The 27875-nt window shown below is 37.6% G+C and overlaps 1 protein-coding gene across 5 annotated transcripts in view; it reads left to right on the top strand.

Annotated features, from left to right (window-relative positions):
- The window catches only part of SNAP23 (synaptosome associated protein 23), a 37691-nt gene that overhangs the window by 1818 nt on the left and 7998 nt on the right, over nt 1-27875 (top strand). For 3 of the 5 annotated variants that reach the window (XM_042989073.1, XM_042989072.1, XM_007081709.3), the window contains exons 2-5: nt 18207-18310; nt 19130-19171; nt 19586-19634; nt 20593-20710. In XM_042989073.1, coding sequence (XP_042845007.1) covers nt 18254-18310; nt 19130-19171; nt 19586-19634; nt 20593-20710 — 266 coding nt within the window. In that variant the 5' untranslated portion in view covers nt 18207-18253. Of the gene's footprint in view, nt 1-176; nt 284-18206; nt 18311-19129; nt 19172-19585; nt 19635-20592; nt 20711-27875 lie in introns of those variants that run through there. The other 2 variants (XM_042989070.1, XM_042989071.1) reach the window with 2 other exon arrangements.

The raw sequence follows: 27875 nt of genomic DNA, 5'->3' as shown, positions 1-27875 counted from the left end.
CTCGACAAATGTTTGTTGCATGAATATATCCCACCTTCGGGAGGGATTCGAATTATCCGGTTAACGGGCGACTCCCCAGGCTCTTCGCCTGCGTGGCAGGGAGATTTAAACCCCTCAGACGGTGATTGGCTCCGGCTCCAGGGGTGTGTCCTCGCCCGCGCGGCCGGGGAAGTGCGCAGGCGCGCGGGCCCGGCGCGCGCAGGCGCTAGGAGGACGCAGCTCCAAGTCCGGTCTGGGGGTGTCCGAGCCGCTGCGGCGCGAGAGGAGTGGCCGGAACTGGTTGGTGAGCTTCTAGGAGTGGGGTTGAGGGAGCTAGTCGGGTTGAAGATTGGGATCAGGTCCCAAGAAGAAGGAGTATTATTGTGTTTAAAAGTTCGTGGGGTCGGGCTTAAGGGGAGGGGGAAGTGCTCTTGCCTCCACTGGGCAGGTCGGGCCCAGAGCAAGGACGCGAGGCGCCAGGAAACTACCGAGGGGCGGCGGAGGAAGGGTGGTGGGGTGGTGGTTCGTTGGGCCCCTCCTCAAAACCAAGCAGAGGTAAACTCCCACTCCCTCTCCTCTACAGTGTTGCTGTGGTCGTGATTAGAAGACTGTACGGTGACCACAAGTGATCAGATAACTCTGAACTAGTTATTTGAAGGTCTCTGAGGTTCGTGGCATTGGAGAGTCCATGCTCTCTAGGAAAGTCCATTCTTACCTCGTGGCTGTACTGCAGACTCACGAAGGATCCGTAAAAAGAATTTCACAGTTCCAGCCTGGAGTTGTTGTGGGTAGGGGGAGAGTACTGGAAAGTACTGTTTCATTTCAACCTTTTTAAAGTCATTAATCACTACAGTATTAGGAGAGGTACATGAGAGTAGAGAAAACCGAAAGACGTCAAAGTTGGGAAAGGAAGATGAGAAGGGAGTGTCGTTTTGCCTTTTGCTAGTCATCTTCAGGGAGTAGGTGGACGACTGGAGAGGGCTGTTTGGATACTGGTAGCTTCTGACAGCGTTCCCTTGGCCATGTGAAAATAATATAGCTTCTTAGTAGCAGATAGTTCATGAATTGAGAGGAATATTATTCCATGTGCCCTTAAGACTGGCTTTCAGATGTGCAGGTAAAATACGGTCAGGTAGAAATGGTTCTCCCACGTTCTTGCCTAGCCTGGAAAATACCACACTTTAAATTCATGGGACCTCATTAGCTAGAATACTTTGAAATCTAACCTTAAAATATTTCATAGTGAGGTTTTTTAAAAATAATGTTTCTTCCATAATCACAGTTGATGCCTAAAGCATCTAATGAGGTTAATTGTCTTTTGTTCCTTTGGCAAGAGGTAATGAGAAAGAATATATTCATATAGATATTAGAAGAAACACTTCTCACAATTACCATGCTCCTTTGACAAATGATGTGAAAGTGAATGAAATGATCATGCAACAGCCTACAGCTCAAATATTTATCAGTGTTAGTAGGCTTTTTATTTTTGTTTTTTGGTTTTTGGGGGCTGGGGTGCTTGTGGTATATGGGTATACACTAGAAAATTGCTGTTATCCTAGTTCCAGGATAGCAGTGGATTATTGTGCCATTATTTTCTTAACACTCTTTCCCATAGACACTATTCTTAACAGTATAACACTCTTTCCTGTAAATAGTAGTGTTTGCTTAAACATAGTAGCTAGCTCACTTAACTAAAGGTCACACCTTTTCTAATTATTCGGAACACAGCCTTGAACCTAGATGGAAGCAGGTAAACAAAGAAACAGCCCCAAGTTGTTCATGGGACAACTGTCAGTATTTCACCCATCATGAACCATACCACCATTGTAAAATTTGCCTTTTAGAAGATCATCTGCATTATTTCATGTTTTTAATAGATTTGTTTTCAACATTACACTTTTCCAAAGTGATAATCTGTGAAATCATGGTTTTTATGTATTTTATTCCCTTTTCTAGTATACGTTATAATATACATGTAACTTAAATACGTAACTATTGCTGGGGGCATCTGGGTGGCTTAGTCGGTTATGCATCTGACTCGATTCTGGCTCAGGTCATGATCTCACAGTTCATGAGTTTGAGCCCCACATTGGGCTCTGCACCCCCTTCCCCATAAGTAAATAAACATTTAAAATAATGAAAAATAAAAACTATTTAAATACGTAACTATTGCTTATATAACAGCTGAAATCATCTTGTGTTCTTACTCTGCACTCTGGAAAATACTGCTTTGGAACTAACCTACTCAGTCTATTTTTAAAATTTTTTTAGAGAGAAAGGGCACAAGTGATCGAGGAGGCAGAGAGAGAGAGAGAACCCCATGAAGGGCAGAGAAAGAGAGGAGAGAGAGAAGCGGAGCTCATCTGAAGTGGGGCTCGAATTCACAAACCTTGATATCATGACCTGAACTGAAGTCAGATGCTTAACCCTGAGCCACCCAGGCACCCCATAACCTACCCACTTTAAAATTAAGGATTGGTTTAGGCCACTGGACCCAGTGATGGCATTCACTGTTGTGACACAATTCTAGCAAACTTACTTATCTGGTCTCACCAGATGAAAGTAGATGAGAATAGCAAAAGGGAAAAAAGAGGATGTTAGCTCTTTGACATTTTAGTGAAATCAGCTACGGTTTGGTTTTTTTCTTCTGAATTAAGGTGCTTTCTTTCTTCCTTTCGTTCCTGTGTTTTAAACATTCTGGAAGAGTGTTTTTTAGTTGTGTTTATACTTAGCGTTATGTATATTTATAATATATGATGTTGCTTGCATCCAAAAGTGCTGAACTTTTTGATTCTAGTGCCATATTTTGTTTGTAGCTCTGTAGATTGAGAGAGGACTAGATGACAAGGACTGGTCTTTTCTTTGTTGTGGTGGGTAGAGACTTGACACAGATGGATCCAGTGCCTCCCAACAATTGGAGGAAGTGGATTGTAGAGCCAGGAAACAGCATGTACTGTTCTTTTTGTAAGACTGGGGGTGGAGGTGGGGTTCTATTTGCCCTCATTTAAATTCACTGACATTTTGGTTTTGATTTCAATTTAGGTTGTATTGCTACTAAAATATTTATATCACTGATGAGTGTATTTTTCTGGAATCCCCTCATCATATTGATTTTTGTGAGATCTCTAACTTGGATTTAAATTTATTTGAACAATGCTTTGATAATGGAGATTACATTTAGATGGCCTCTTAAAGCTTATAAAATAAAATTCCCAACTTCTTTGTAGAGTATACAAAGCCCTTCACAACCTGTCTCCTGTGTCTCCCCACCCTACCCACTCTGTACACACATACATACAATATATTACTGCATATGTAATATAAGGACTACTGAGTCCTTACATTGTGACACTTCTTTGATAGTGCAAAATCACAATTTTTTTAGGGTTGATCATGCTTGGATTTTGGTTCCCAAGTCAAAATCACAAGAGATGTTTAATAACTATTAGGAAAAATTATAGTAGCTTTGTTGAGCACTATAAACCATGCCAGCCAAGGTTTAAATGCTTTGCATGAATTAACTCAATCCTTATAATGCTCAAATAAACATTATATTCTCATTTAATGAAAACTGAAGTACAAAGAAGTAAATTAAACAATAGGATTTAAAAACATTATGCCTCCAAGTATTGGGCATTTAACCACCACACTGTATTGCCTGTTGTATAAACAAGAATGTGTGTCACTCTTTTAACCTATTGTGAGGAGATATTTTCCGGGGACCTGAGTGCTACTGTTCTCTATCTCTGGCATATGATTCCTGTTGTCAGAATACTTGAGAAGCTAGCCAGAAAAATTCTAGGTGAACTTGGACTCGGAGCCAACATACCTGGATGATTTGGGTAAATACTTTATTCAGGCAAGGTGAAGCTTTGTGCCTACCTCACACTTGCTGTCTCCTTAGCAGATAGCATTCCTAAGTCTGCCAGATTGTATGTCTTTCCAACCTGGAGAATGAATGCTGCATTCTTGAGCCTTTTTCCTAACTCCCATAGAGCATTCCTTTTCTTTTTCCATAGCCTTTCTTTTCAACAGTGTGATTCAGTTCAACAATGTGGTTGTAATCACATATAGATCTACCTCCCTAGAATTATGTTCTGGTCACTTAGAATAGAATTAGGGAAGTTCCAGGACTTGACAACTAGGTGTTGGACATCAGCAATTAAGTTATAAACTGTGCTTCTGTAAAGCTGAAGTGTAATTTTGATCTTTTGATTCCTGACTTTCAGTGGTATTTTCTCACTCAGTATGGTTTCTGTCTTGAATCATGTGCTTCAGTGCCCTTTGAAACCAAGATGTTTAATAGATATGATCTAGTGGTGTACTTCTTCTATTTACATAGTTTTTGAGCTTCATAAGAATGGTTAAAGTTGTTCCCATAGAAGGAAGTAGAAAAGAACCTTGAGAGAGGAAGTAAAAGGAGGAAACTAATCTTAACATAAGTAAAGCTCTCATATAAATGCCTTCAGAAATAATTAAATTTCCTAATCAGAGCATGGACTCTTTTTGGTATAATCTAGAGTATTTTGAATATTTTGAAATACTGTACACCTGTACTTTTTGTGTGTGAGCATCCTTTCCTTCTTCCTTTTAAATGTCTCGTTAAAAATGGGGCACCTGGGTAGCTCAGTCTGTTAAGCGTCCGACTTCGGTTCATGTCATAATCTCGCGGTTCATGAGTACAAGCCCCGCATCTGGAGCCTGCTTCAATTTCTGTATCTCTCTCCCTGCTCCTCCCCCACTCACACTCTGTCTCTTTCTCTCTGTCTCTCAAAAATAAACAAATATTAAAAAAGAAATGTTCCCTTACTTGATAGCAAATACTTGAAAAATGTTTGTGGAATGAATGAAGAGGGATGTATTCTGGGACTGGGATTTCTTTCTGCCACGCCTCCAGACTAGGTAGGCTGCTGACTCTCCATCTACCAGCATAAGGGAATTCTCAGCTCTTCTGAGGCCGTCACCATAGCTAGATGTCACCACATTCTCTTCCAACAAACTTGGCCTTGTTTTCCTCTTCAGTTGGGCCCTGGTCTGGCATGCCCTCCTAAGACCACAGGTTTCTGCTAATAACTGCTTTCTCTTAGACTCTCCATCCACCAGTGTGAGGGAATTCTCAGGTCTTATGGGGGAGTCACCGTAGCTAGATATCACCACATTCTCTTCTGACAACCTTGGCCTTGTTTTCCTCTTCAGTTGGGTCCTGGTTTGGCGTGCCCTTCTAAGACCACAGTTCTCTTCTGAGAACTGCTACCTCTTCAGTTATCATCAGGTCTGTTCCAAGAAGGACCACCCCCATCCCCTAGGAAGGATTACGTATTATGGAAAGAGCCAGAAGTATTGCATTTTATTCTCTTAGCATAAATAAGTTAGACTAGATGACCTCTGAGGTTTATTTTCAGAGACTATTCTCTGAGATAAGAATTGAACAGAAACTTTGTTCCCATATAACTGATTAAGCAGAAATTTCAGTAGGTTAGTAGTTTCCAAGTCATGTTCCATGGAACCCTTGTTCCTTGGGATTAATAAAAATGTTCTTTGAAGGAAAATTTTTGTTTTTAGGCTTTTTTTTTCCTTAAATATTTATTCATTTTTGAGAGGGAGAAAGGGGGGGGGCGGTGAGGGACAGAGGATCCGAAGCAGGCTCTGCGCTAACAGCAGTGAGCCCCATATGGGGCTCAAACTCACAAACTGTGAGATCATGACCTGAGCTAAAGTTGGATGGTCAACCAACTGAGCCATTCAGGCACCCCTAAAGGAAAGATATTTAGGTCATTTACATTTGACTGAGATAGCCACAGTTAAACAGATTTCTTTGTTGCTTCAGGACTTCTGATTTCCAGCCAAGAATTTAATTAGCCAGCCAGTTTTTAAGGGCAAATATAAAACTAGGAGATGGGGAGGTATAAGAGCTAAATATGTTCATTGTAGAAAGTTTGTGGGTGACATCCAGAATTGAAGATATGAAGCATATGATTTAGGAATTTGGGATTAAACACTGGAACAACTAATACTGTTGAAAATTTTGCCGTTGGGGTCCTGGGAGCAATAATTGCTTTGGGGTATGAGGGAGGGCAGAGGAATTGCTATTTATTACTGTTGTGGAACTATTTGACCTCTCAAACCATGTACATATATAGATTTCATTAAAATAAAATATAGAAGAACCCAAATCTTCAAAAATAATTTTAGATGGCTAAATAATATTCCATCATGTAGTTATGCCATAATTATTCAGTCAAATCCCCTATCATTGGTTCCTTTGTGGCTTAGTGGCCACATTGGTTCCTTAGTGGCTTCCTTTTGTTTTGTTTTGTTTACATTATAAATAATACTGGAATTGGGATGCCTGGGTGGCTCAGTCTATTAAGCATCTGACTCTTGATTTTGGCTCAGGTCATGATCTCCTGGTTCATGAGATCAAGCCCCAGCCAGGGCTCTGTGTTGACAGCGCAGAGCCCACTTGGGATTCTTTCTCTCCCTCTGCCCTTCCCCTGCCCGTTCTCTCCCTCCTCCCACCCCCCCGCCGAAAATAAGTAAATAAATAAATAGATAGATAGATAAATAAATAAAACTGGGGCTAATGTATCTTTGTATCTGTGATTTACTTCTACATTGTTAAGAACAGAACAAGGCCAAAGAGTAGGAATAATTTAAAATTTTCTTGTATATATTGCATTATCTTTTGAGAGTTTTGGTTTTTAAAAATCATCATTTTATTCTACACAGTGGTCAAGAAAACTTTAATTTTATAGGTGCGGGAATTGAACTACCCACAGACATCCTGAATGCTAAAAAAAAAAATTACTATTTATATCACTATTTCTTGTGTCATTTGGAACTTGCAACATTTTTTATCTTTTAGAGTTTTTCACTATCAATGATTTATAGTTATTGCATAGACTTGCTGTTAATGTAGTTATAGAGTAATAGAGTATTGTGAAACCTATCTATAAAACCAGTATATGTTTACAACTTTTTGGGAAGGGGGTGAGGGATTGGGTTAAATAGGTAATGGGGATTAAGGAGTATACTTGTCGTGATGAGTACCAGGTGATATATGGAATTATTGAATCATTATATTGTACACCTGAAACTAATATAACACTGTTAACTGGAATTAAAATAAAAACTTACAAATAAAATCCTTTTAAAGAAAATTTAGAAAAGTGGCACCTGGGTGGCTAATTGGTTAAGCGTCTGATTCTTGGTTTCAGCTCAGGTCATGATCTCACGGTTTGTGCATCTGAGCCCCACATTGGGCTCTGCTCTGCCAGTGCGGAGCCTGCTTGGGATTCTCTCTGCCCCTCCCCAACTTGCACTGTCTCTATCTTTCTCAAAATAAATTAATTAATTTTTAAAAAGATTCTTTAAAGAAAATTTAGAAAATGCATTATTGTGTAAGGCAAATAAAAATCATCTGTAAAATTTTTAAAATATTTTCATTCCATCTCATTTAAGCTGGGGTGGGCATTTTCATTTTTGGCCTTTATTTATTTTATTTTTTTAATGTTTATTTATTTTTGAGAGAGACAGAGACAGAATGTGAGTGGGTTAGGGGCAGGGAGAGAGGGAGACACAGAATCTGAAGCAGGCTCCAGGCTCCAAGCTGTCAGCACAGAGCGTGACACAGGGCTTGAACTCACGAAGCATAAGATCGTGACCTGAGCTGAAGTTGGATGCTCAACCGACTGAGCCACCCAAGCGCCCCAATTTGGCCTTTAGTATTTAAACTATACACATTTTTTAATGTGGCATTAAGATTTATTAGTAGAAAATAATGGTGCTTAACCTGTATAATGACCATTTTAAGTCTCAAAAAACAGTTCAGCGTTTTCAGATACACTAACATGTAAATAATGATTTTGATGTTGCCTTCTTTAAATTTCACTTTCTCTTGTACTAGTTATTAATTACAGCCAGAAGTGCCAATTAAAAAAAGTTTTTTTCTTGGGGCACCTGGGTGGCTCAGTTGGTTAGGCGTCTGACTTTGGCTCAGGTCATGATCTCAGGCAGTTTGTGAGTTCAAGCCCCATGTTCGGCTCAAAGCTGACAGCTCAGAGCCTGGAGCCTGCTTCAGATTCTGTCTCCCCCTCTCTCTGCCCCTCCTCTGCTCATGCTCTGTCAATAATAAATAAACGTTAAAAAAAAATTTTTTTTTAAGTTTTTTTCTCTCCTTGACAGAAAGAAAACTTGGACTGTTTTTCCTTTTAAAGATGTGGAAAGGCATGTTTTCAGAATTCCAAGAAGCTGTTTTAAATTTTTTTTAAGTTTTTATTTATTTAACTAATCTCTGCACCTCATGTGGAGCTCGAACTCACAACCCCAAGATCAAGAATTGCATGCTCCTGGGGTGCCTGGGTGGCTCAGTCGGTTGAGCGTCCGACTTCGGCCCAGGTTGTGATCTCAAGGTCTGTGGGTTCGAGCTCCACGTCGGGCTCTGTGCTGACAGCTCAGGGCCTGGAGCCTGCTTCCGATGCCGTGTCTCTCTCTCTCTCTGCCCCTCCCCTGCTCATCTGCGCGCGCGCGCTCTCTCTGTCAAAAATAAATAAACATTAAAAAAAAATTTTTTTTTTTAATTGCATGCTCCTCCAACTGAGCCAGCCAGGCACCCCACCCAGAAGTTGCTTTAAACACAAACGATACTTATATCTGAATAAAGAAGTACGTTGGGTTTATTTCTTGACGTGGTTGTTCTATCCTCTTTTCCAGCTACCATTTTTCTTTCTGGAGAAGAAAGGAGGGGATCCTTTGAACATAAAGTACAAGTTTTGTATTTCAATGGTGCCTACTCTATAGATAGCTACTATCAATTATTTTAAGTGAATCTCCATATTTTATGCTATGGCAAAAAATTGTTCGGCATAGGAAAAGCTACAAAATTAATGATTTCTTTCTTCCTTTTGATTCTCACTCATACTGTTTACTTTTACTTGACTGCTACTTCCAAATATTCTTTCTCTATCCTGAAGTTTTTTTTTTTTTTCAATTTTTTATAAATCGAGGTATAATTCACATAATGTTAAAGTTCGCTATTTAAAGTATACAACTTAGGGGCGCCTGGGTGGCTCAGATGGATAAGCATTTGACTTGGGCCCAGGTCATGATCACGTGGTTCACGGCTCAGAGCCTGGATCCTGCTTCAGATTCTGTGTCTCCCTCTCTCTTTCTCTGCCCCTCTCCTGCTAGTACTGTCTCTCTCTCTCTCTCAAAAATAAACATTAAAAAAAGTTTTTAAAGTAATAAAGTAAACAATTTAGTGGCTTTTAGTATATTAATAATGCTGTGCAGCTATCATCACTAATTCCAAAACATTTCTGTCACCTCCAAAACAAGCCCTGTACCTATCAGTAGTTAGTCCTTTCCCTTTTTCCCCCATCCTCTGGCAGTCACTAATCTACTTCTTGTCTCTATGGATTTGCCTATTCTGGACATTTCACATAAGTGACATCATACTATACGGGTCTTTTGTATCTGGTTTTGTTAATTGAATGATGCTTCCAAGACTCATACATGTTGTAGCATGTAGCATTCCTTCTTACGGCTGAATGATATTCCATTATGTGAACATTTGGGGTTTTTCTGCTTTTTGACTATTAGCAATAATGCTGCTTTAAGCATTTAATGTACAAGTTTTCATGTGGATGTGCATTATCATTTCTCTCTAAAGTACCTAGGAATAGATTTGCTGGGTCATATGTAATTCAGTGCTTAACTTACTGAAGGCTAAGTTTTTCTTGTCCTGCATTGTTAAATGATACTTTTTTTCCTCCCCTCCATTAGGTACCAGAATTATAACAGGGTAGGATACCTGACTCTACATTTTTAAAAATATCAACTTTGATCTAAAACTGGTTTTCAGGGGCACCTGGATGGCTCAGTCAGTTAAGCATCTGACTCGACTCAGTTTCAGCTCAGGTCATGATCTCGCGGTTTTGTGAGTTTGAACCCCATGTTGGGTTCGGTGCTGATGGTGCAGAGCCTGCTTGGGATTCTCTCTCTTCTCCGTCTCTCTCTAAATAAATAAATAAACTTAAAAAAATAAAATAAAAAATAGTGGTTTTCAGCCATGACTGCACATTGGAGTCACCTGGGAAGGTTTAACATCTACTGGCTCTCACCCCCCAGAGATTCTGATTCAAATAGTCTGGGTGTAGCTTGGGCCTCTAGGTGATGAGTGTAGCCAAGACTGGGAACCACTGTTGTAACATGTGCGCTAATCCTGGAGTTAGACTTGCTACTTGAAAAGGGAAAAGCAGGGACTTCATATATATGCATTTCTTTGGGCAAAGCTGCTACACATTTGAATGAGTTGACAATATATCTATTTTCCTCTTTTTATTATATGTAACAGCACATCCTCTGCATCGGTCCACCTAGATTTGAATCTGGCTCTTGGTGACCTTGCAAAAGTTGCTTAACCTCACTGTTCCTTAAGTTCCTACATCTGTAAAATGTGGAATTAAATAGTATTTGCTATGGACTAAATGTTTGTCTTCCTACCAAAATTCATAGGTTGAAATCCTAATTCCTGGTGTGATGGTATTTAAATGGGTCTTCTGGGAGGTGCTTAAGCCATGAAGGTGGATCCCTCATGAATGGGATTAGTGCCTTAGAAAAGAGGCTCTGGAGAGCTCCCTAGCCCCTTCCACCATGTAAGGCATTAGGTTTGCACCAGAAAGATGGCCCTCATGAAAATATGACCAGTGCTGGCATGTTGAGCTTAGTCAGACTTATAGCCTACAGAACTATAAGAAATAAATTTCTGTTGTTAATAAATCGAGTCTATGTTGTTGTTTTTTATAGCAGCCTAGATGGATTAAGAGAGTATTGTAAGGATTAAAGGAATGTGTGTGTGTATATCTATAATACACATATGTATTTTATTTCTTAGTATAGTGTCTTGCATGTATAATGGTTTATAAGCATTAACTTGTAGTTGTTACTCTGAATCTTCTCAATCTTCTACTATCTAGATTTACAAAATGGTGAGTAAAGATTATTAAAAGCTAGCTGCCATTAAAAAAAACTTATGTATATGTTGGATACTTTCATAATAATTCATAGTAAAAAGTTGATTAGCATAATGACCTTCATGTATTATTCACCCAGCTTCAACAGTCGTGGCCAATCTTGTTTCCTCTGTACTCCCAGCCATTTCCCCACCTTTGAATTATTTTAAAGCACATTCTACAGATTACCTATTAAATGGCTTCTAATTTTATACATTTTCTTTGAATCCCTGAGGATTCTCATTGTTGGTAGGAAGGTTAGAGAAGGAGAATACACTGGAGGTGAGGGGCCATGGCAGGAGTTTGGCTGTATTCCAAGATGAAGTTGTAAATTCTCTCTTCCAGCTAAGTTCTCTGCCTCTTTGTGAACTCTGCGTTATCCACCTCTTAGTATTTTGCCGTGAAAGTACTAAGAACTTATTCAGAGCTCATTAGAACCCATTTCTGCCACCTAATGTGAATGAAGTATGGTTCCCAGCCAAGCTTTAGCAAGGGCCTTTCCTCTAAACATCTGTTAGCAGAATGTTTTGGACAATCGTTCTGTATCATTTCTATACCTTTGTGGTTTGGACAATCAGTCTGTATCATTTCTATACCTCTGTATCATTTCTATACCTTTATATCATCTGTGAATGGATGGAAATGTTTCCACAAATACATTTACTGTGAATATGTACCAACAGAAGATTTCTCTCAAGAGAGGCTAAGAATTGATCATTATGCTTATGAAATGTGGTCTAAAATTAATTCCTTGTCTTTGTTTTCTCCAGTCTTATAAGTCTGTTTTCTTGGTTGTCATAAGCTGTCATATTTGTGATGAAAATAAATGAATGAAATTTAAAAGTAGTATAACTACAATGCAGATCATTTGGTAAATTGGGAAAAAAAGAAAAATCACTCAATTTTACCACCACAGCCGTTAGTTATATTTTGATGATTTCCTGCTAGACTTTTTTATACCCATATTCTTTGTCTCAGTAGTTATAGCAAGTATTTGACTTTTTTAAGTCTTACTTTGTTCAGTTTATGTAATAACCTTCAACATTTTCTGTAGTTTTGTGTTTGCTTGGCCTTAGCCAGAAAAAAAAAAAAAAAAAAAAACATTTCAGGGCAGTTTTTAATTTTTTAGACATGCAAACTATATATATATTTGTCTAGATAAGTACCTATCATCCGGAAACTTGGTTTAATTTAAACCTGCTTAATATCTGTCTTGACATGTGCAGACTCATGACTGGCCTGAAAATAGTTCAGATACATAGCTCATACAGTATTATCAACTTCAGTATTCAAATGTAGCCTCAAAGATGGAACAATTAATATTTAGTAGCTATTTTCAATTACATTTACATTAATGTCACTTATATTTAACATTGTTTGGCTTTTCTTTTGCCTATGTCTTTCTGCTTCCCTAATAATATTAAAATAATGACTCACACTTGAATACCAGCCATGCATCAGGCACCAATAATAAGCACTTTGTATGGATCACCTTTTTTTAATCCTCACAAAAAGAGCCTGTTATCTCTATTTTACAAATGCAGAAACCAAGTCTTAATAGATTTAGCTGACTTGCCCGAGGTTATACAACAAATACATTTTGGGGCCAGAATTTGAATGCTGGAGTTCCTATGCTAGCCTGCTATGAACAGAAATTTCCACTTGATACAAATACATTGATTATCAAACTATGCCAAAAAGAACCACAAATTTTATCATACAATAATAAACTATATGGGTGTAACTTGTAGAGCAACTTATATTGTGATTAAGAAGGAATAAGTCATGAAGCTAACTTGGTAGAATATTTTAATGCAAAATCTTTGCTTTCCAGTATAAAATGAATTATATAAAATCACTGGTATATTATTCTTAGCAGGACACTGAAATGGGTGGTGACTTAAAGTGTTGTGTGTGAGGTGCTTGGCTGGTTGAGTTGGAAGAGCATGCAACTCTTGATCTCAGCGTTGTGAGTTTGAGCCCCAGGTTGGGTACAGAGATTACTTAAAAATAAAATCTTTAAAAATAATAGCAATGATAAAGTGCTGTATTTCCATTACTTCCTGATTATATTTATTATATATTATATATATATATATATACTTCCTGATTATATTATTACTTCCTGATTTTTATCAGTGAAGACATCGAACTCCTGTTGATTCAGTTCTAAGACTTTTTTCTTTATATCCCTTATTCCCAATAGTATTATTTTCAAAGTTAATGTAATTTCATTAAAAAAATTTTTTTTGATGTTTATTTTTGAGAGAGACAGAGCACAAGTGGGGGAGGGGCAGAGAGAGTTGGAGATACAGAATCCAAAGCAGCCTCCAGGCTCTGAGCTGTCAGCACAGAGCCCCCCAACACAGGGCTCGAATTCCTGAACTGTGAGATCATGACCTGAGCTGAAGTTGCATTCTTAACCAACTGAGCCACTCAGGCACCCCTAAATTAATGTAATTTCAGATTCTTAATTATTTTAAAACAGCTGAAAACCATGATAACTTTTGTCTTTCTAGTTCTTTCTTTAATTTTGTTTTTAAGACTTTATTTTCAAGTAATCTCTACACCCAACGTGGAACTCACATTTACAACGTCAAGATCAAAATTTGCATGCTCTATTGACTGAGCCAGCCAGGCACCCCAGTTCTTCCTTTAGTTTAACTGTTTTTGAGTCTGTTGAAGAATTTTTATGGTTTTATTATATGTATATTATGTATATTATATATTTATATTAAATTTCAGAATGAGCCATCGGGTAGGGTAGTTAGTCTATTTTCTGATATTCAACAGTTCTCACAACATCTGATGTTTGTTAAGGGAAGATGCATCCAACAGTAAGACTAGTTACCAGACCATGAACTATCTTTGGTTTCAGGGTATCCATACTTGAATAATAAGTCTGCTCAAAAAGAAAACAAAACAAAACAAGACAAAAAACAGGGCACCCAGGTGGCTCAGTGGATTAAGCGTCTGACTCTTGATTCTGGCTCAGGTCATGATCCCCGGGTTGTGGGATTAAGCCCTGTGTTGGACTCCTCATTGAGTGTGGAGCCTACTTGAGATTCTCTCTCCCTCTGCCCCTTTCCCCGCTACTCCCCTCAGTCTTGCACTCTCTCTCTCTCTCTCTTAAAAATAAAAATAATAAATCAGCTCTTTACTGATTCAGTCACCCTGGGCAAATTACTGGAACCTTATTTTGCCCATCTATAAGGTGGCATAGTAAAGATAATGATATATATAAGTACTTAGTAGGGTACATGATATATAGTAAGGTACTCAGTGAACATTTCTTCTTCCCCACTCCAAAGTTTATAAAAAGAAATTAAGGTAAACTAGGAGTCTTCTAGTAGGCCCAAATTAACCAAATTAAGGGAGATACAGTGTAAAAGTGCTAGGGAAACTCTTGCTTTTATCTTTCAAAGGGAGCATATACTACACTCACAATTAGCATAGTATATTAAGTTCCAGGAATATTGACAAAAATGACACATATTTAACCTGTTAGATTATATATAAGAAGACTAAGGTTTTTTTTTAATAAAAAAATTTTTTTTATATTTTATTTTACATTTAAGAGAGAGACAGAGCACAAGCAGGGGAGAGGCAGAGAGAGAGGGAGACACAATCTGAGTAGGCTCCAGGTTCCGAGCTGTCAGCACAGAGACGTGGGGCTCAAACTCACGGACCACAAGATCATGACGTAAGCCAAAGTCAGATGCTTAACTGACTGAGCCACCCAGGCACCCCGAAGACAAAGTTTAATGGGATATTTGTGTCAAGAGACATTTCATTTTCCTTCCCCTCCCCCAGCTTTAATTTAAAAAACTTTTTTGTGTGTTTTCTTTTTGAGACAGAGACAGTATGAATGGGGGAGGGGCAGAGAGAGAGAGAGGGAGACACAGAATCTGAAGCAGGCTTCAGGCTCTGAGTTGTCAGTACAGAGCCCAACGCAGGGCTTGAACTCAGGAACTGTGAGCTCATGACCTGAGTGGAAATTAGACGCTTAACCGACTGAGCCATTCAGTTGCCGCTCTAAGCACCCCCCCCCCGTTTTTTTTTTTAAGTTTATTTACTTATTTTGAGAGAGAGAGAGCAGGGAAGGGGCAGAGAGAGGAAGAGAGAATCCTAAGCAAGCTTTGCACTGTCAGCATGGACCCTGACATGGGGCTCAAATGCATGAACTGTGAGATCATGACTTGAGCTGAAAGCAAGAGTCAGTGGCTTAACTGACTTAGCCACTAGGCACTCCCTCTAATTCTCATTACTACAACATTCTGAGTAGTCTTTTCCTGACTCCATAAGGAAAAACTCCTGGAGATAATAATAAATATGAGTAAAGCTATATAACTAATTCTAGGTTGCACCCTGCCTGATGCTTCAGAGCAGTTTAGTAAAAGCTAATAAGAGCTTTGGAAGTATTGTTGCTTTGTCCTTCTCCTATAATTCTGCTTTGTCTCTCTTACTCCTTTTTACTGTAACCATGTGTTCAACACCCTCAAGAATCCAGAGTAGAGGTCTTAGGCAGCTGTGTTCTGATATCAGCTTGTCAAACGTGTGTGAGAACTTTACATAAGTCTGTTTCTTGTCTTGTGCGCCATCTGCTCAGGGGAGGAAAAAAAGAAATACTAGGCAGAATTTTGAGTTCACCAAAGGTTGTGTCTCTCAAAATGAGTCCATTGCCATGCCAGGAGTGATTCTTCATTTCTGCCTCCCAGCTGTATCTGCCTTCGTGTGTGTGTGTGTATGTGTGTGTGTGTGTATAATTAGAAGGAATCTTCTAGTTTGACAGAGGTCAGTTTTACATTCAAGCCTCTCCTTCAACCTACGTGTTTTGCCGATTTTCACTAGGATAGGAAGATAGCAAATAGGAGTAGAATTATGAAATTATACAAAATTGAGAGATCTGGGCATCATATGCCCAAAATACATTCCTACCCATGGGACACTGTATTGGGAAACTTGACTAAGGATGTCACTTCCAGGCACTGCTTGATTAGCATGTATTACTTTTCATATCACTTTTTTGTTCTCTTGGGCATTGAGGAGGTATAGACAACTTTGGAGCATTCTGCCTGGTAAGAGCAGGCTTTGAAAGGTATCTTCTTGGGGCTCTGAAAGTAATAGAGAAACAAGTTACCTGGGAAGGCAGATGAGGTATTATAGAAATGAAAGGTGTACAAAAATCTGAAGGTGAGAGATTACAAAAACAACTTTTCTTTTCATAATTGTAACTATAAAAGATTGACACAAGAGAAAACTGTAGCATGAACATATCTCTGATAAAGCTAAAGGGTCAAACAAAGTAATAAAGCATGTGGTCCTATTTATGCTTCTACCTATGAATGAACAGTTCTTAATTCAAGAAAGACCTTGTATCTTGATTATATATCTTAGTACATGAACCTTTTGCCAGAACCAGAGTCCTACAGTGGCAAGCAAGATATGAAATTAAATCTGTAGCTTTTGCAGTAATACTTTTTATTACTAATAGTAATTAATCATTTTTTCATGAGCATTAAAGGCTTTAATAAAGGTTCAAAATCTTAATTAAACCTAAAACAGCCACGATAGGAGTTAATAAATAAACAGGACTCCAAACGCAGTGCCTTTCTGTACTGAGAATATAATATTGTTGTTTTTTGTTTTATGAGTGATGATTCTACTAAAAGTGATGGTTAGTTATGGATGTGACTAAAAAGATCTGTGTGTGGCTAGCAAGCCATTTCAGATCATACACTTGTAATGGCAATTTTTGCTTTGTGTTTCTAGTGGATAATTGCAGGCTTAGTGCTACTGGTATATGTAGCTTTGTTTCTAAAATCTACGTAAATATTTTGAGAATACACCTTGTTTTTCTGCTTGTGTGTTCATTCAGCACACATTTGCTGGAGTACCAACTGTCAGATCCAATATATTAGGTGTTAGAGATTTAAAAAAAAAAAAAAATATATATATATATATATATGTGTGTATATATATATATTGTATGTGTGTATATATATATATATATATATATATATATATATATATATATATATATATATATAACAAAATCACTGTCTTCCAAGGATTTAGTCTAGTATATTCCTGGTTAACTAGGTTCCCTACCGGTCATTGAATATACTCCATGGCAGGGTGCCTCTCAACTTCAGCACTTTGACATTTGGGGCCAGTTAATCGTTTGTTGCGAAGGGCTGTCCCTAGGAGCATTATGGGATATTTAGCAGCATTCCTGGCCTCTACCTGTTAGATGCCAGTAACACTACCCACCCTCCTCAAACTCATGACAGTCATTACCCTTGTTCCCTGAGGGTAAATTCAGAACTTTATCTGTGTCACTGACACAGAGCTTTGGTAAAATTTGTTTTCAAAAATGTAATAACAGAAAAAAAATAACACAAAGCTAACAAATGTAATGACAGGAAAGCAACCTAGAGGTGTAACACAGTAGTTACTACTCCATATGACTTTTCAAAGAGGGATACACAACAGTAGTACTGAATAACAGCTAGTAACTGTTTTGTGTTTAGTTTGAATGTCTATGAATCTTCTCTTTCTGAGTTATGAGTTACTAAATTACTATGTATAGGAGAAAGAATTTTTACGTTTCTTAGGGACTTCACTAAAACAAGAAACAATATAATTGGAAAGGGAGAATCCACTGTGAAAAATCTGTTCTGAGTTCTACATTAACATTACCCTTTTCTTGTTAAGAATGAAAATAATTCATTTTCTCTAATTAGTGGCCTGGACAACTGGCACATGTCTAGAATGTTTCCTGTGTTCTTCAGGCACATGACTTCGAATTTTGTTACTTTATTCATGGAATACTACCTAACTTAGACTCTTCACCTTATTGCTTTTCCGTATTCAAATAATGTATGAAGAACATTTTATAACCAAGAATTCATTTTAATAATCTTTTAAAGCTTGTCTTCTAGTATGTGGTCCTCAAAGTAGAGAGACCACTTTCTTCTTTGAAATAGCATTTCACTAGAAGTCCTGAAACCTGAGTTTCAGGTTCTCCTCTGGTGCTAATTAGCATGTAACCAACTATTTATCCTTCCTTGGCCATAATTTCCTCACCTGTGATAGATAGCTAGCTGGATAAAGATACAGATAGGTTATTTTATCCTGTTTTCCAGATAAGTATCCTGAATTCCATAAATCCATACTCTTTGCTCAAACTTTTTTATATCCTTATTATTACAGAATATCCACGTTTCAGTTTCTGTGCTTATCAAAAGTTTTAATTCATCATGGATAATCTGTCATCAGAAGAAATTCAGCTGAGAGCCCACCAGGTTACTGATGAGGTAAATATTTTACTTGGAATAAGTCATTTTCTTTTTTTAATTTTTTAAAAATGTTTATTCATTTTTGAGAGACAGAGACAGAGCACGAGTTGGGGAAAGGAAGAGAGAGCGGGAGACACAGAATCCGAAGCAAGCCCAGGCTCTAGGCTGCCAGCACAGAGCCCTATGCAGGGCTCGAACTCAAGAACCATGAGGTCATGACCTGAGCCAAAGTCGGATGCTTAACCGACTGAGCCACCTGGGCACCCCAGCAGTTCTCTTTCAGTTGAGGGATGAAAGGACCTTCTTAGAAGTCCATTTTGACCTCCCCGTCACTTTATGTCCAAGAATGCATTTGCCTCAGAATGCCATTGCTGGCCCCTTAGTTTTTCAGCTCACCAAAAGCTAAATAAATGAAAGCAATTTGGGGTTTTTTGGTTTTTTTGTTTTTTTTTTTTTTAGATAGTCATTGTTTAACAATTACTTACAACAAAATACTCTAGAGGAATTGAAAACATTTAACAGAATTTCTGATGTCTGTGTTATATACCTTGATTTCTGCCTACATTAAACTTTTATAAATACCATTAAATTTACCCTCCAAATTTTCTCTCATGGAGCACCTGGTAGGAAGAAAATAACTAAAATTATAGTGCTCAACTTTATTTTTTTGTTTTGTTTGTTTATTTTAAAGGGAAGGTTGGGTGGGCTGGCAGTATCTAAAAATAGAATAGCATCATGAATATATGATCAGGTTTTTCTTTCTTTTTTTTTTTTTTTTTTTTTTTTTTTTTTTTGGCTACATATTTTAGAATACTAAAACCCTATATTTTTCCCTAGTCTCTGGAAAGCACAAGGAGAATGCTGGGTTTAGCCATTGAGGTAAGAAAGAAACTTTAATCATTAAAGTTAAGTACAGAAATTGTATAAGAGGGATCTTGATAGCATAAGCTGGGATTTCTGTTAAGAGTCAAAAGGATATGGTATCAGTAAGCTTTATTATTTGAAACAGCAGTTGCTGAAATTGTCAAACCATACACTAATGGACCTTTTTTGTTTCTCCCATTGACAGTATTAGAATGTGATAAGGAAGATCAATTCACCATGAATTAGTGATTTAATTTTATTGGGGCATGGTGAATAGTTAAAGTTGGTTTGGGATATTAGTTTTCTCTGTAGCTTTAATCCTCTGAGAACTTAGGTTTCTAAATGATTATCTCTTGCTATTAGGCCTTGTAGTCTTTGTTTCTGTTGCTTTTGTTTTTTAGTGCTATCAGCTTTTTTCCCTTCTTTTAGTCTCAGGATGCAGGAATCAAGACTATCACTATGCTGGATGAACAAGGGGGTGAGTTGCAGTCATTGGCAAAAACCCTTGATTTGACTTAGAATACCAGAAAGCCCCTTCAAATCAGCCATGTTGAAAATTAAGCCTTGGGGAGTGCCTTCTCAGTGTAAGATAAAAGTGATAGGTTTACTTTTTTCTGAATTATGTCGTGTTAATTGCCTATTTGAGGTGGGGATGACAGTGCCCAATTGTATACCAAGTACTTGTCCAGTAGCAGGATTTATTGTGTGCATTTGTCATAATGTACATTAGATACTATGATATTCTTGCATCCTTTTCAGAAATCAGGTTAAGACCTTAAACAGGTTTAGATTTGGGTGAGCTTGGAAATATTCTATTTGAGTTGCCCCTGAGCAATCTGGCCTAATTTTTTTTTTTTTTTTTTTTTCACTTTTGAGAGAGAGAAACAGGGTACAAGTGGGGAAGGGGCAGAGAGAGAGGGGGACACAGAATCTGAAGCAGGCTTCAGGCTCTGAGCTGTCAGCACAGAACCCGACACAGGGCTTGAACTTGTGAACCATGAGATCATGACCTGAACTGAAGTCGGACACTTAACCGAATGAGCCACCCAGTGCTCCTCTGGCCTAGTTTTTATTAGACTTAACGATAGCCCTCAAGTTTTGAACTTATCCAGAGATAAAACACTAGGGACCTGGTCTGGTCAAAGTATACTTTATTTGGTTTCAGGGGTGATCTCTAAAAACTCTCACATGCTCCTCTTACACAAATTTCTTTAGAACAAATCCTCCCACAGTAAGAGGCCAGCTGCCTCAAAATCAGTTTGTGAAAGATTGTTTTCATGTTGGACAATATGTAGTACTTTCTGGCTCTGATACAGTCACTGGGATGATGGATGATTGGTGGATTCAAAATTGAGGTTTGCTATTCATAATAATAGTGTTTTCTGGTTGGCACTGGGACTGTAAAACAAAATGTAACTTCCCCACCTTATTCTTAGAACAACTAAACCGCATAGAAGAAGGCATGGACCAAATAAATAAAGACATGAGAGAGGCAGAGAAGACTTTAACAGAACTCAACAAGTGCTGTGGCCTTTGTGTCTGCCCATGTAATAGGTGAGTTGAGAAATCAAGATCTTTTTAAAATTAAAGTGAGAGCATCCCCACCCACCCCTCCGATAAGGTCAGAGGTGTGACTGGGCCTATATACGGAACTTTGTGAGATAAACTTAAGCTATTTTTCCTTCAGGCAGATCAACCTTTTCATGAAAATGGGCATGTTCACTAAAAACCATGGCCTAAATTTGGTCTTTTCTGGGATCAAGTCGCAATTTCATTTTTTAATAATGTATGAAATATAATGGAGGAAATTTACATCTGGATAATATATAGCAAGATGGAATTAGTGTCTTTTCCTCTCAAACAAAGAATATTAACAAAATATATATTTTATGGTAGGCACATGAGGAATTGCCAAGGGAGGAAAGGATTTGGATCCTGTCTTCAAAAGACCTACCATGTGGTTAGATATATGAGGAAGAATAGCAGAGAAGTAAAAAATAAATAATAGTGCTAGATCACATGTCAGCTAAAGCTAAGGGTACAGAACTGATAAAATTTGGTTTGGAGAAATCTTACAGGAGAGATCGGACTTGAGTTGGACTCTGAGTGTTAGAAGGATTTGGATGGACATGGAAGAACTAAGGGGCATTTTCCTAATGTAAACAGAAATTATAGAGAAGCTTGACTTAGCTGCATGATTCATATAGAGTAGAAGTGAAAAATAAGACATAAGTAGGCAGACTGAGGGGTTGATGGATTGGAGTGGAATATATAACTGCACACTAGGGAACTAGTTAGGAACCTTTTATAATCTAGGCCTGTGAGGTGAGGCCTTGTTAATGAGATTAGAGAAAAAAGTGTAAGTCAAAGGGAATTTATTTTAAAGCAATTGATTGTGTGTCAAACACAAGGAAAAATCAAAGAAGTCTGAAAATTTGAAGTCTCTGATAAACTAGGAGATGAAAAGTCTTCAAACTTTTTGTGTATGGTATATAAGATTATATTTGAAAGGGATTCATTGTTTTTGGTCACTCCATTATGAATATTTAAATTCTCTACTTATTCTTTGGTAAACCAAACTCCATGGTGTTGACAATATTCTATGTATTTCAACCAAAATGAGGTTTTACCTAAGGCAGTCAACCATTATCTTCCCTTCTGTTTGTTAACGAAACAACTTTGAACTTTACCCTTAGTTGAAATGACAGCGTCTGGAAATTGAATGACCACCCTTACTGCTGAGAGAATTCATTTTTGACGAGTTTCATAAACATTAGTACTTCATCTAGTTGTCTCAGCATTTTTACTTCTCAAAGGAGTTAGGAATGGGGGAACTTTTGTTATATTGCCATACTTATAGATGATTTTTCATGTGACAGCATTCTTAGCCATTTCTACCAAAGAATATAGAATTGTTTATTGGTCAGCTTTAGTGTTTTGGTCATAAGAAGTTAAGATTTGACAGTTTTGTCCATTGGCTTTCTATTTTAAGACAAATCTGTTGACCTGTTTGTACCTTGTTTGACTCTCTGAAAGCATATATTTAAATAACTATGACTTGACAGGGTTTAGCAGATGGTTTAAGCAAACAAGTTAGAAATGCACAGATTTAAAAAAAATTTTTTTTTAATGTTTATTTTCAAGGGAGAGAGACAGAGTGTAAGCTGGGGAGGGGCAGAGAGAGAGGGACACACAGAATCCGAAGTAAGCTCCAGGCTTTGAGCTGTCAGCACAGAGCCCAATGTGGGGCTCGAACCCACAGACCATGAGATCATGACCTGAGCCGAAGTCAGATGCTTAACCGATTGAGCCACCCAGGTGCCCCATTTTTATCTAAACTCTTAACTATGGATTGTAAACTTGTGCTTTTCTCCTGTGTTCTGTGTATCCTCTTGAAAGTCCAGAGGAGAAAAATCTAATGAATTTCCTTGAGATTACCTATTAGGAGAAGAGCAAGAAGAAAGAAGACCTCCCTAGAATGTAGAGCAAAATCAGCTCTGAGTCTAGGGTTGGTAAACAGAAAGAGCAGTGAATCCTAAGATGATCTGATATAATAAGAAGGGAATGGAGCTATAGAAGTATTAATTATTAGTAAGTACTATCTCACTTTGTATATTCGAACCAAGCATAGGCAGGATTTTCTGGGACACTGGTGAGAGAGAAGGTAGAGTATGGTCCTGAAGCTGTCTGCAGCCTCTCACCTCTGAGAACCCTTTCTCAGTAGGTCCAGAGAGGAAGGCACTTCTTGACAGATAAGAGTTAAGGTGCTCCTATAACAGAACGATTTTTCCCTGAAGGGAAGAGAGATATTTTAGTTTAAAGATGTCCGATTTTAACTGCCTTCCTTGCACCTATCTCTTCTTATAACATTAAATCCGTGGCCTCTATGGTATCTCTTGTCCTCAGCTCTGTCTACTATTATTCCTGCCAGTGCCTTGATCTTTCTAATTTTATCTGCTAATCTGGGTTTTAGTTAGGCTTATCATATAAATAGCCATAACATGAGCTTCTCAAAGGCGGACACAGGATCGTATAAGGCTAGTGGTAATTCTGGTAGTAATAAAAACTCGATACACAATCTTTTAATCTGCCACTCAGAAATCTGAAAAACTCCGAGAACCAACTTTTTGGTTGGTTTTTTTTTTTTTCCTCATAATGTGGTGCCACAACCCATTAATTAGGCTATAAAATGTGATGTGAACTGAAACTGCTCATGATCTTTATCACACTTCATGTAAGTGTTAATTTGCTTCACTACAGAAATATCCGGGTATTTACTGATTATGTGGTACTGCTCAAAATGTCTCACATCCAAGGGTTTGGATAAGATTTGTGGGCCTTTTTTATTAATTTAGGCGCTTATTATTCTGAACACTTTAAATTTAATCCTAACAGTAACCTTAATATGAGATAGATTCTCTTCTTAGCACCATTTTACATATGGGGAAACAGAGGCACAAAAACTTACATTAGAAATGGAAGAGCTGAGTTTCAAAACCAGCTACAGCCACAGCTTTTAACTGTATGCTGCATTGCTTGACTTTGGCAAGAAAAGAATGAACTTGTTTGTTGTTGCCATTGTTAGATGTATTTCTATATAGAAAATGTATTGGATAGATTTGTTCTTTGAGGTTTCTTTTGTTCAGTAGTATTCATTGAAACCAGGTCAGTAAACAAAAGAGACCTGGAAATAGCTTTACTTAACAGAACCCTGTATTAGAAGGGAATTTTAATTTTAGCTCATTTTTTTTAAAGGACTACCAGGATTAAACTTTAAAATCATGAATAAGTGTCATTCTCTTAGCTTGCTACTATTTGAACTGTAGCACAGATAGCACAGATCTTTTAAAAGTTCTATTATCTTTGACAGTAACTTTGATAAGCTGTCATTCTTTTTTTTTTTTTTTTTTAGTTTTGAGACAGAGCCTGAGCAGGGGAGGGGCAGAGAGAGAGGGAGACACAGAATCCGAAGCAGACTCCAGGCTCTGGGCTGTCAGCACAGAGCCTGATGCAGGGCTTGAACTCACAGAGTGTGAGATCATGACCTGAGCTGAAGTCAGATGCTTAACCGACTGAGCCACCCAGGCGCCCCGATAAGTTGTCATTCTACTTAATAAGAGTTTAGAAAGAAGCAGAATTGAAATGGGAAGTCTCATGATAGTAAACTCTCTCGTATCTCAGTTTAACTATTCTCAGACAAGGTACTCTTCTGTCTGAACTTGCCTCTCTTCAGTGTATGCTTATAATGTCAGACACATAGTTTGAAGATAAATCGGTAATTCTGGACCACTTATTAGAGAGCTTCAAAATTGGTACTAGAGATTTTCTACTGTTCAAGTCTTATGTCATATTGAGGTGTAAAAATTCAGCACTGATTGTTAAAATAAATGCTGACTTATATTTGAGTCAACTTTTGAGTGCCCCTTCCATCCTACTCACTGGTAATAAAAAGATGAGTAAGGCATAGCTCTGGCACTGTTTTATTTGTCATTACTCTTGTTTTTTTGTGTGTGTCTGACCTGGTATCTTGGTAGGTGTTCAATAAATACTTGTTGGTTGAATGTCTTTAAGAAACTTGTTGGCTGATGGGAGAGTTAGACGTATAAAAAGATTTTTAAAAATTAAAATGCAAATAAAATATATAATAGAAATAATGAGGAGAAATCTGTAATCACCAAGAAAAAAAGTTTTAGGACCTTTCCCGTTAGTTTTTGCCTTCTCTTCATACTAATTTTCATAATTTTAGGTAAGAATATCATCACCCACACATTCTTAGGAAAAATGAAGCATACTCTGGTTTAAATTATTTTCCTGTTTTTCTTTTTATCTAGATTCTCAGATGTTCATTGTTTCTATGAAACCAGGCAGGAATTTAAATGCATTATGTTTTTAGAACTCTAAACCTGTTTCTGTTCTGTTTGACTGGCACTCACTATTTTCTGCATTTCATCCTCTCAATCTCTTCCTTTCTAATCTGCTTACTAAAAATGAAGATTTAACATCAGGACCCGAGCTCAGTAACTGATCAAAGAGAACTTTAAGATGCAGTCTTGTGGCGCAGTTTGAGCTGTTAACCTGCTATCTAAAGGTGATGCTTCAAATGGCTTTTCTGTGCATGTGCATGGATTTTGTGAATGGTGGAGACTGTCTTTAAAACTGTGCTGTGATGTGTAATGTAAAGTAAGTTTGTTCTGGGTGCTGTATGCCAAAAGATGGACTTGACAAAATGATCTTAATTTATAATGCGACCCTTTGACTAATGACTCTGATAACTAAGCTTTTACTAAATAACATTTGAGATTAAAAATAAAAACACCCCTGAAGTTTCTTAAGAAGTTTTAAATAAGTTGATTTTTGTAGAGAATTGCTTCATCCTATGTTCTGATGAAAGGTAAGGGAATTCAGGCTAAATCCACCATTCTCCATAGGACTTCGATTTCAGCCTATCTTGTTATTTCCTTACGCCTTTCCGGTTCCAAAATCAAGATTTTTTCCTCCTAAAGAGTTGTTTCTAATGATTTGGATTCTCCATAACTTAGGCCACTACCAAATTGGAATTAATTGCCAATCTAGTCATCTTGAATACCATTTGGAACAAGATGGGATATAAACTTAAAATGTTACCATATTTGAATGTTCTTTAAGTAAGGGTTTTCTCTCTTAATTTGCTCTATAGTTCCTATTATGTCATGTGTTAGCTTGCTCTGGTTTCATGTTGAATTAATACAGAGCTTAACTAATCTTAATTTTTTTTTTAATTTTTTTTTAATGTTTATTTTTAAGAGACAGAGAGTATCAGAGCACAAGTGGTGGAGGGACAGAGAGAGAAGGAGACCCAGAATCTGAAGCAGGCTCCAGGGTCTGAGCTGTCAGCACAGAGCCTAATGAGGGGCTCAAACCCACAAATCGTGAAATCATGACCTGAGCTGAAGTCAAATGCTTAACCGACTGAGCCACCCAGGCGCCCCATTAATCTTAATTTTTTATCAAAGTTAACCCTGTAGTCTGCCTACTGTTTAGTATAATCTTTGACTTCTTAAGTATTGTTTTGTTTTGTTTTGTTTTGTTTTGTTTTGTTTTGTTTGGCTATGCGCTTAAGTGGGCTCCACGCCCAGCATGGGGCTTGAACTCACAACCCTGAGATCAAGAGTTGGGTGTTCTACTGACCGAGCCAGCCAGGCACCCCTGACTCCTTAATTTTGGTTCTTTATAGGAACTGTGAAGATGATGGTTAAGCATTTGATTTCTGTCCATTGTTTCTTGCCTTCCTTTTTTTTCCTTCCTGTAGCCTGATCACCTAACATGCATACACACACACATACACAGAAACACACACACACACACACACACACACACACACACACACACACACACACACTTGTACTCATTACATTTGGTATTTAGTTGGTCTCTTCTTGATATGAAAGAACTATAGCTAACATTGAGCTTTTTTTGTTGTTTTTATTCTGTTAATATTAATGTTAACAACCAAAACTGTATAAATTGTTAAAATTACTGTGATCCTATCTTGAGACTTGTTTTCTGCTTTTACAGCAGCTTCTTTAATTGATTAAGGGATATTTCAAATCCTTATTTCAAACTTGCTATTTTTGAATGGGATTTATCTGGAAAAAAAGTGATAAAGACTATTTGACACCTCAAAACTGACAGGATAAATCTAACTTTCCAGATGGCATTATTTTTTTATTCATTAATGTATATTTATTTATTTTGAGAGAGAGCATACGCGCACATGAGCAGGGGAGGAGCAGAGAGAGAATGTCAAGCAGTCTCTTCACTGTCAGTGCAGAGCCCAACATGGGGCTTAATCCCACAAACCATGAGATCATGACATGAGCCAAAATCAAGATTATGATGCTTAACTGACTGAGCCACCCAGGCATCCCCCAGATGGCATTCTTAATTCTATCATAATTTAATTGCATTAAATTCCAATGCAATTTAATGATAAAAATAATTTTAAAAATTATAAATTTGCTTAAGCATTTTATTATGAAGTCTAATTGCTTCCCAGAAAGACCATAAATTTTACTAAGCAAAAGAATTCGGTCACACATCAGAATATTTTCTTTCTTACTGTAGACCAAAACAACCTGGGCCTGATGTTTTTTTACGTAGCCATAATCTAACTATATTCAGCTACCTCAAAGCTAGGGAGTGTTAATGGGCCAGAAGAGAGTAAACATGCCAGTTGGTAATTGTGCGCTTAAAGGCATGGACTTTTAAGTAAGGATCAGGTTGAGGTTGAAGCCAAAGAATAAAAATATTTGACTAATGCTTTTCAAAGCAGTTTACATCCATTATCAACAGGATCTTTTCACAGCCCCGTGAAGTATTGATATTAACTACAGTATGTTTATTTTATCTTAGTTTTACATATAAGAAAAAGGACATTTGCAATGGAAGTTTGCTTAAGGCTCTACAGCTCTGGAAAGACAGGTCTAGGATTGGGATTCAAGTCAATATACCACAAATCTTATGGGTTTTTAAAAAAATAAAATCTTGGTGTATACTTTTGCTTCCTTTAGATTAATTCCTTACCGTCCCAATGTATAGAAATACTAACGCAGACTACCAGAGTAACTAAAATACTCTTTCTATAACAGATTGGAAGTCCTTACACAGTCCCTTACCCCTGGCTGGGGAGCTAAATAAGCTTTTGAATTTCAATAAGACAATAATAACAAAAGATTTGCAG

The sequence above is a fragment of the Panthera tigris genome, chromosome B3 (genome assembly GCF_018350195.1).
Source record: "Panthera tigris isolate Pti1 chromosome B3, P.tigris_Pti1_mat1.1, whole genome shotgun sequence".
NCBI lineage: Eukaryota > Metazoa > Chordata > Mammalia > Carnivora > Felidae > Panthera > Panthera tigris.
This window is presented reverse-complemented; position numbering and strand designations above follow the sequence as displayed.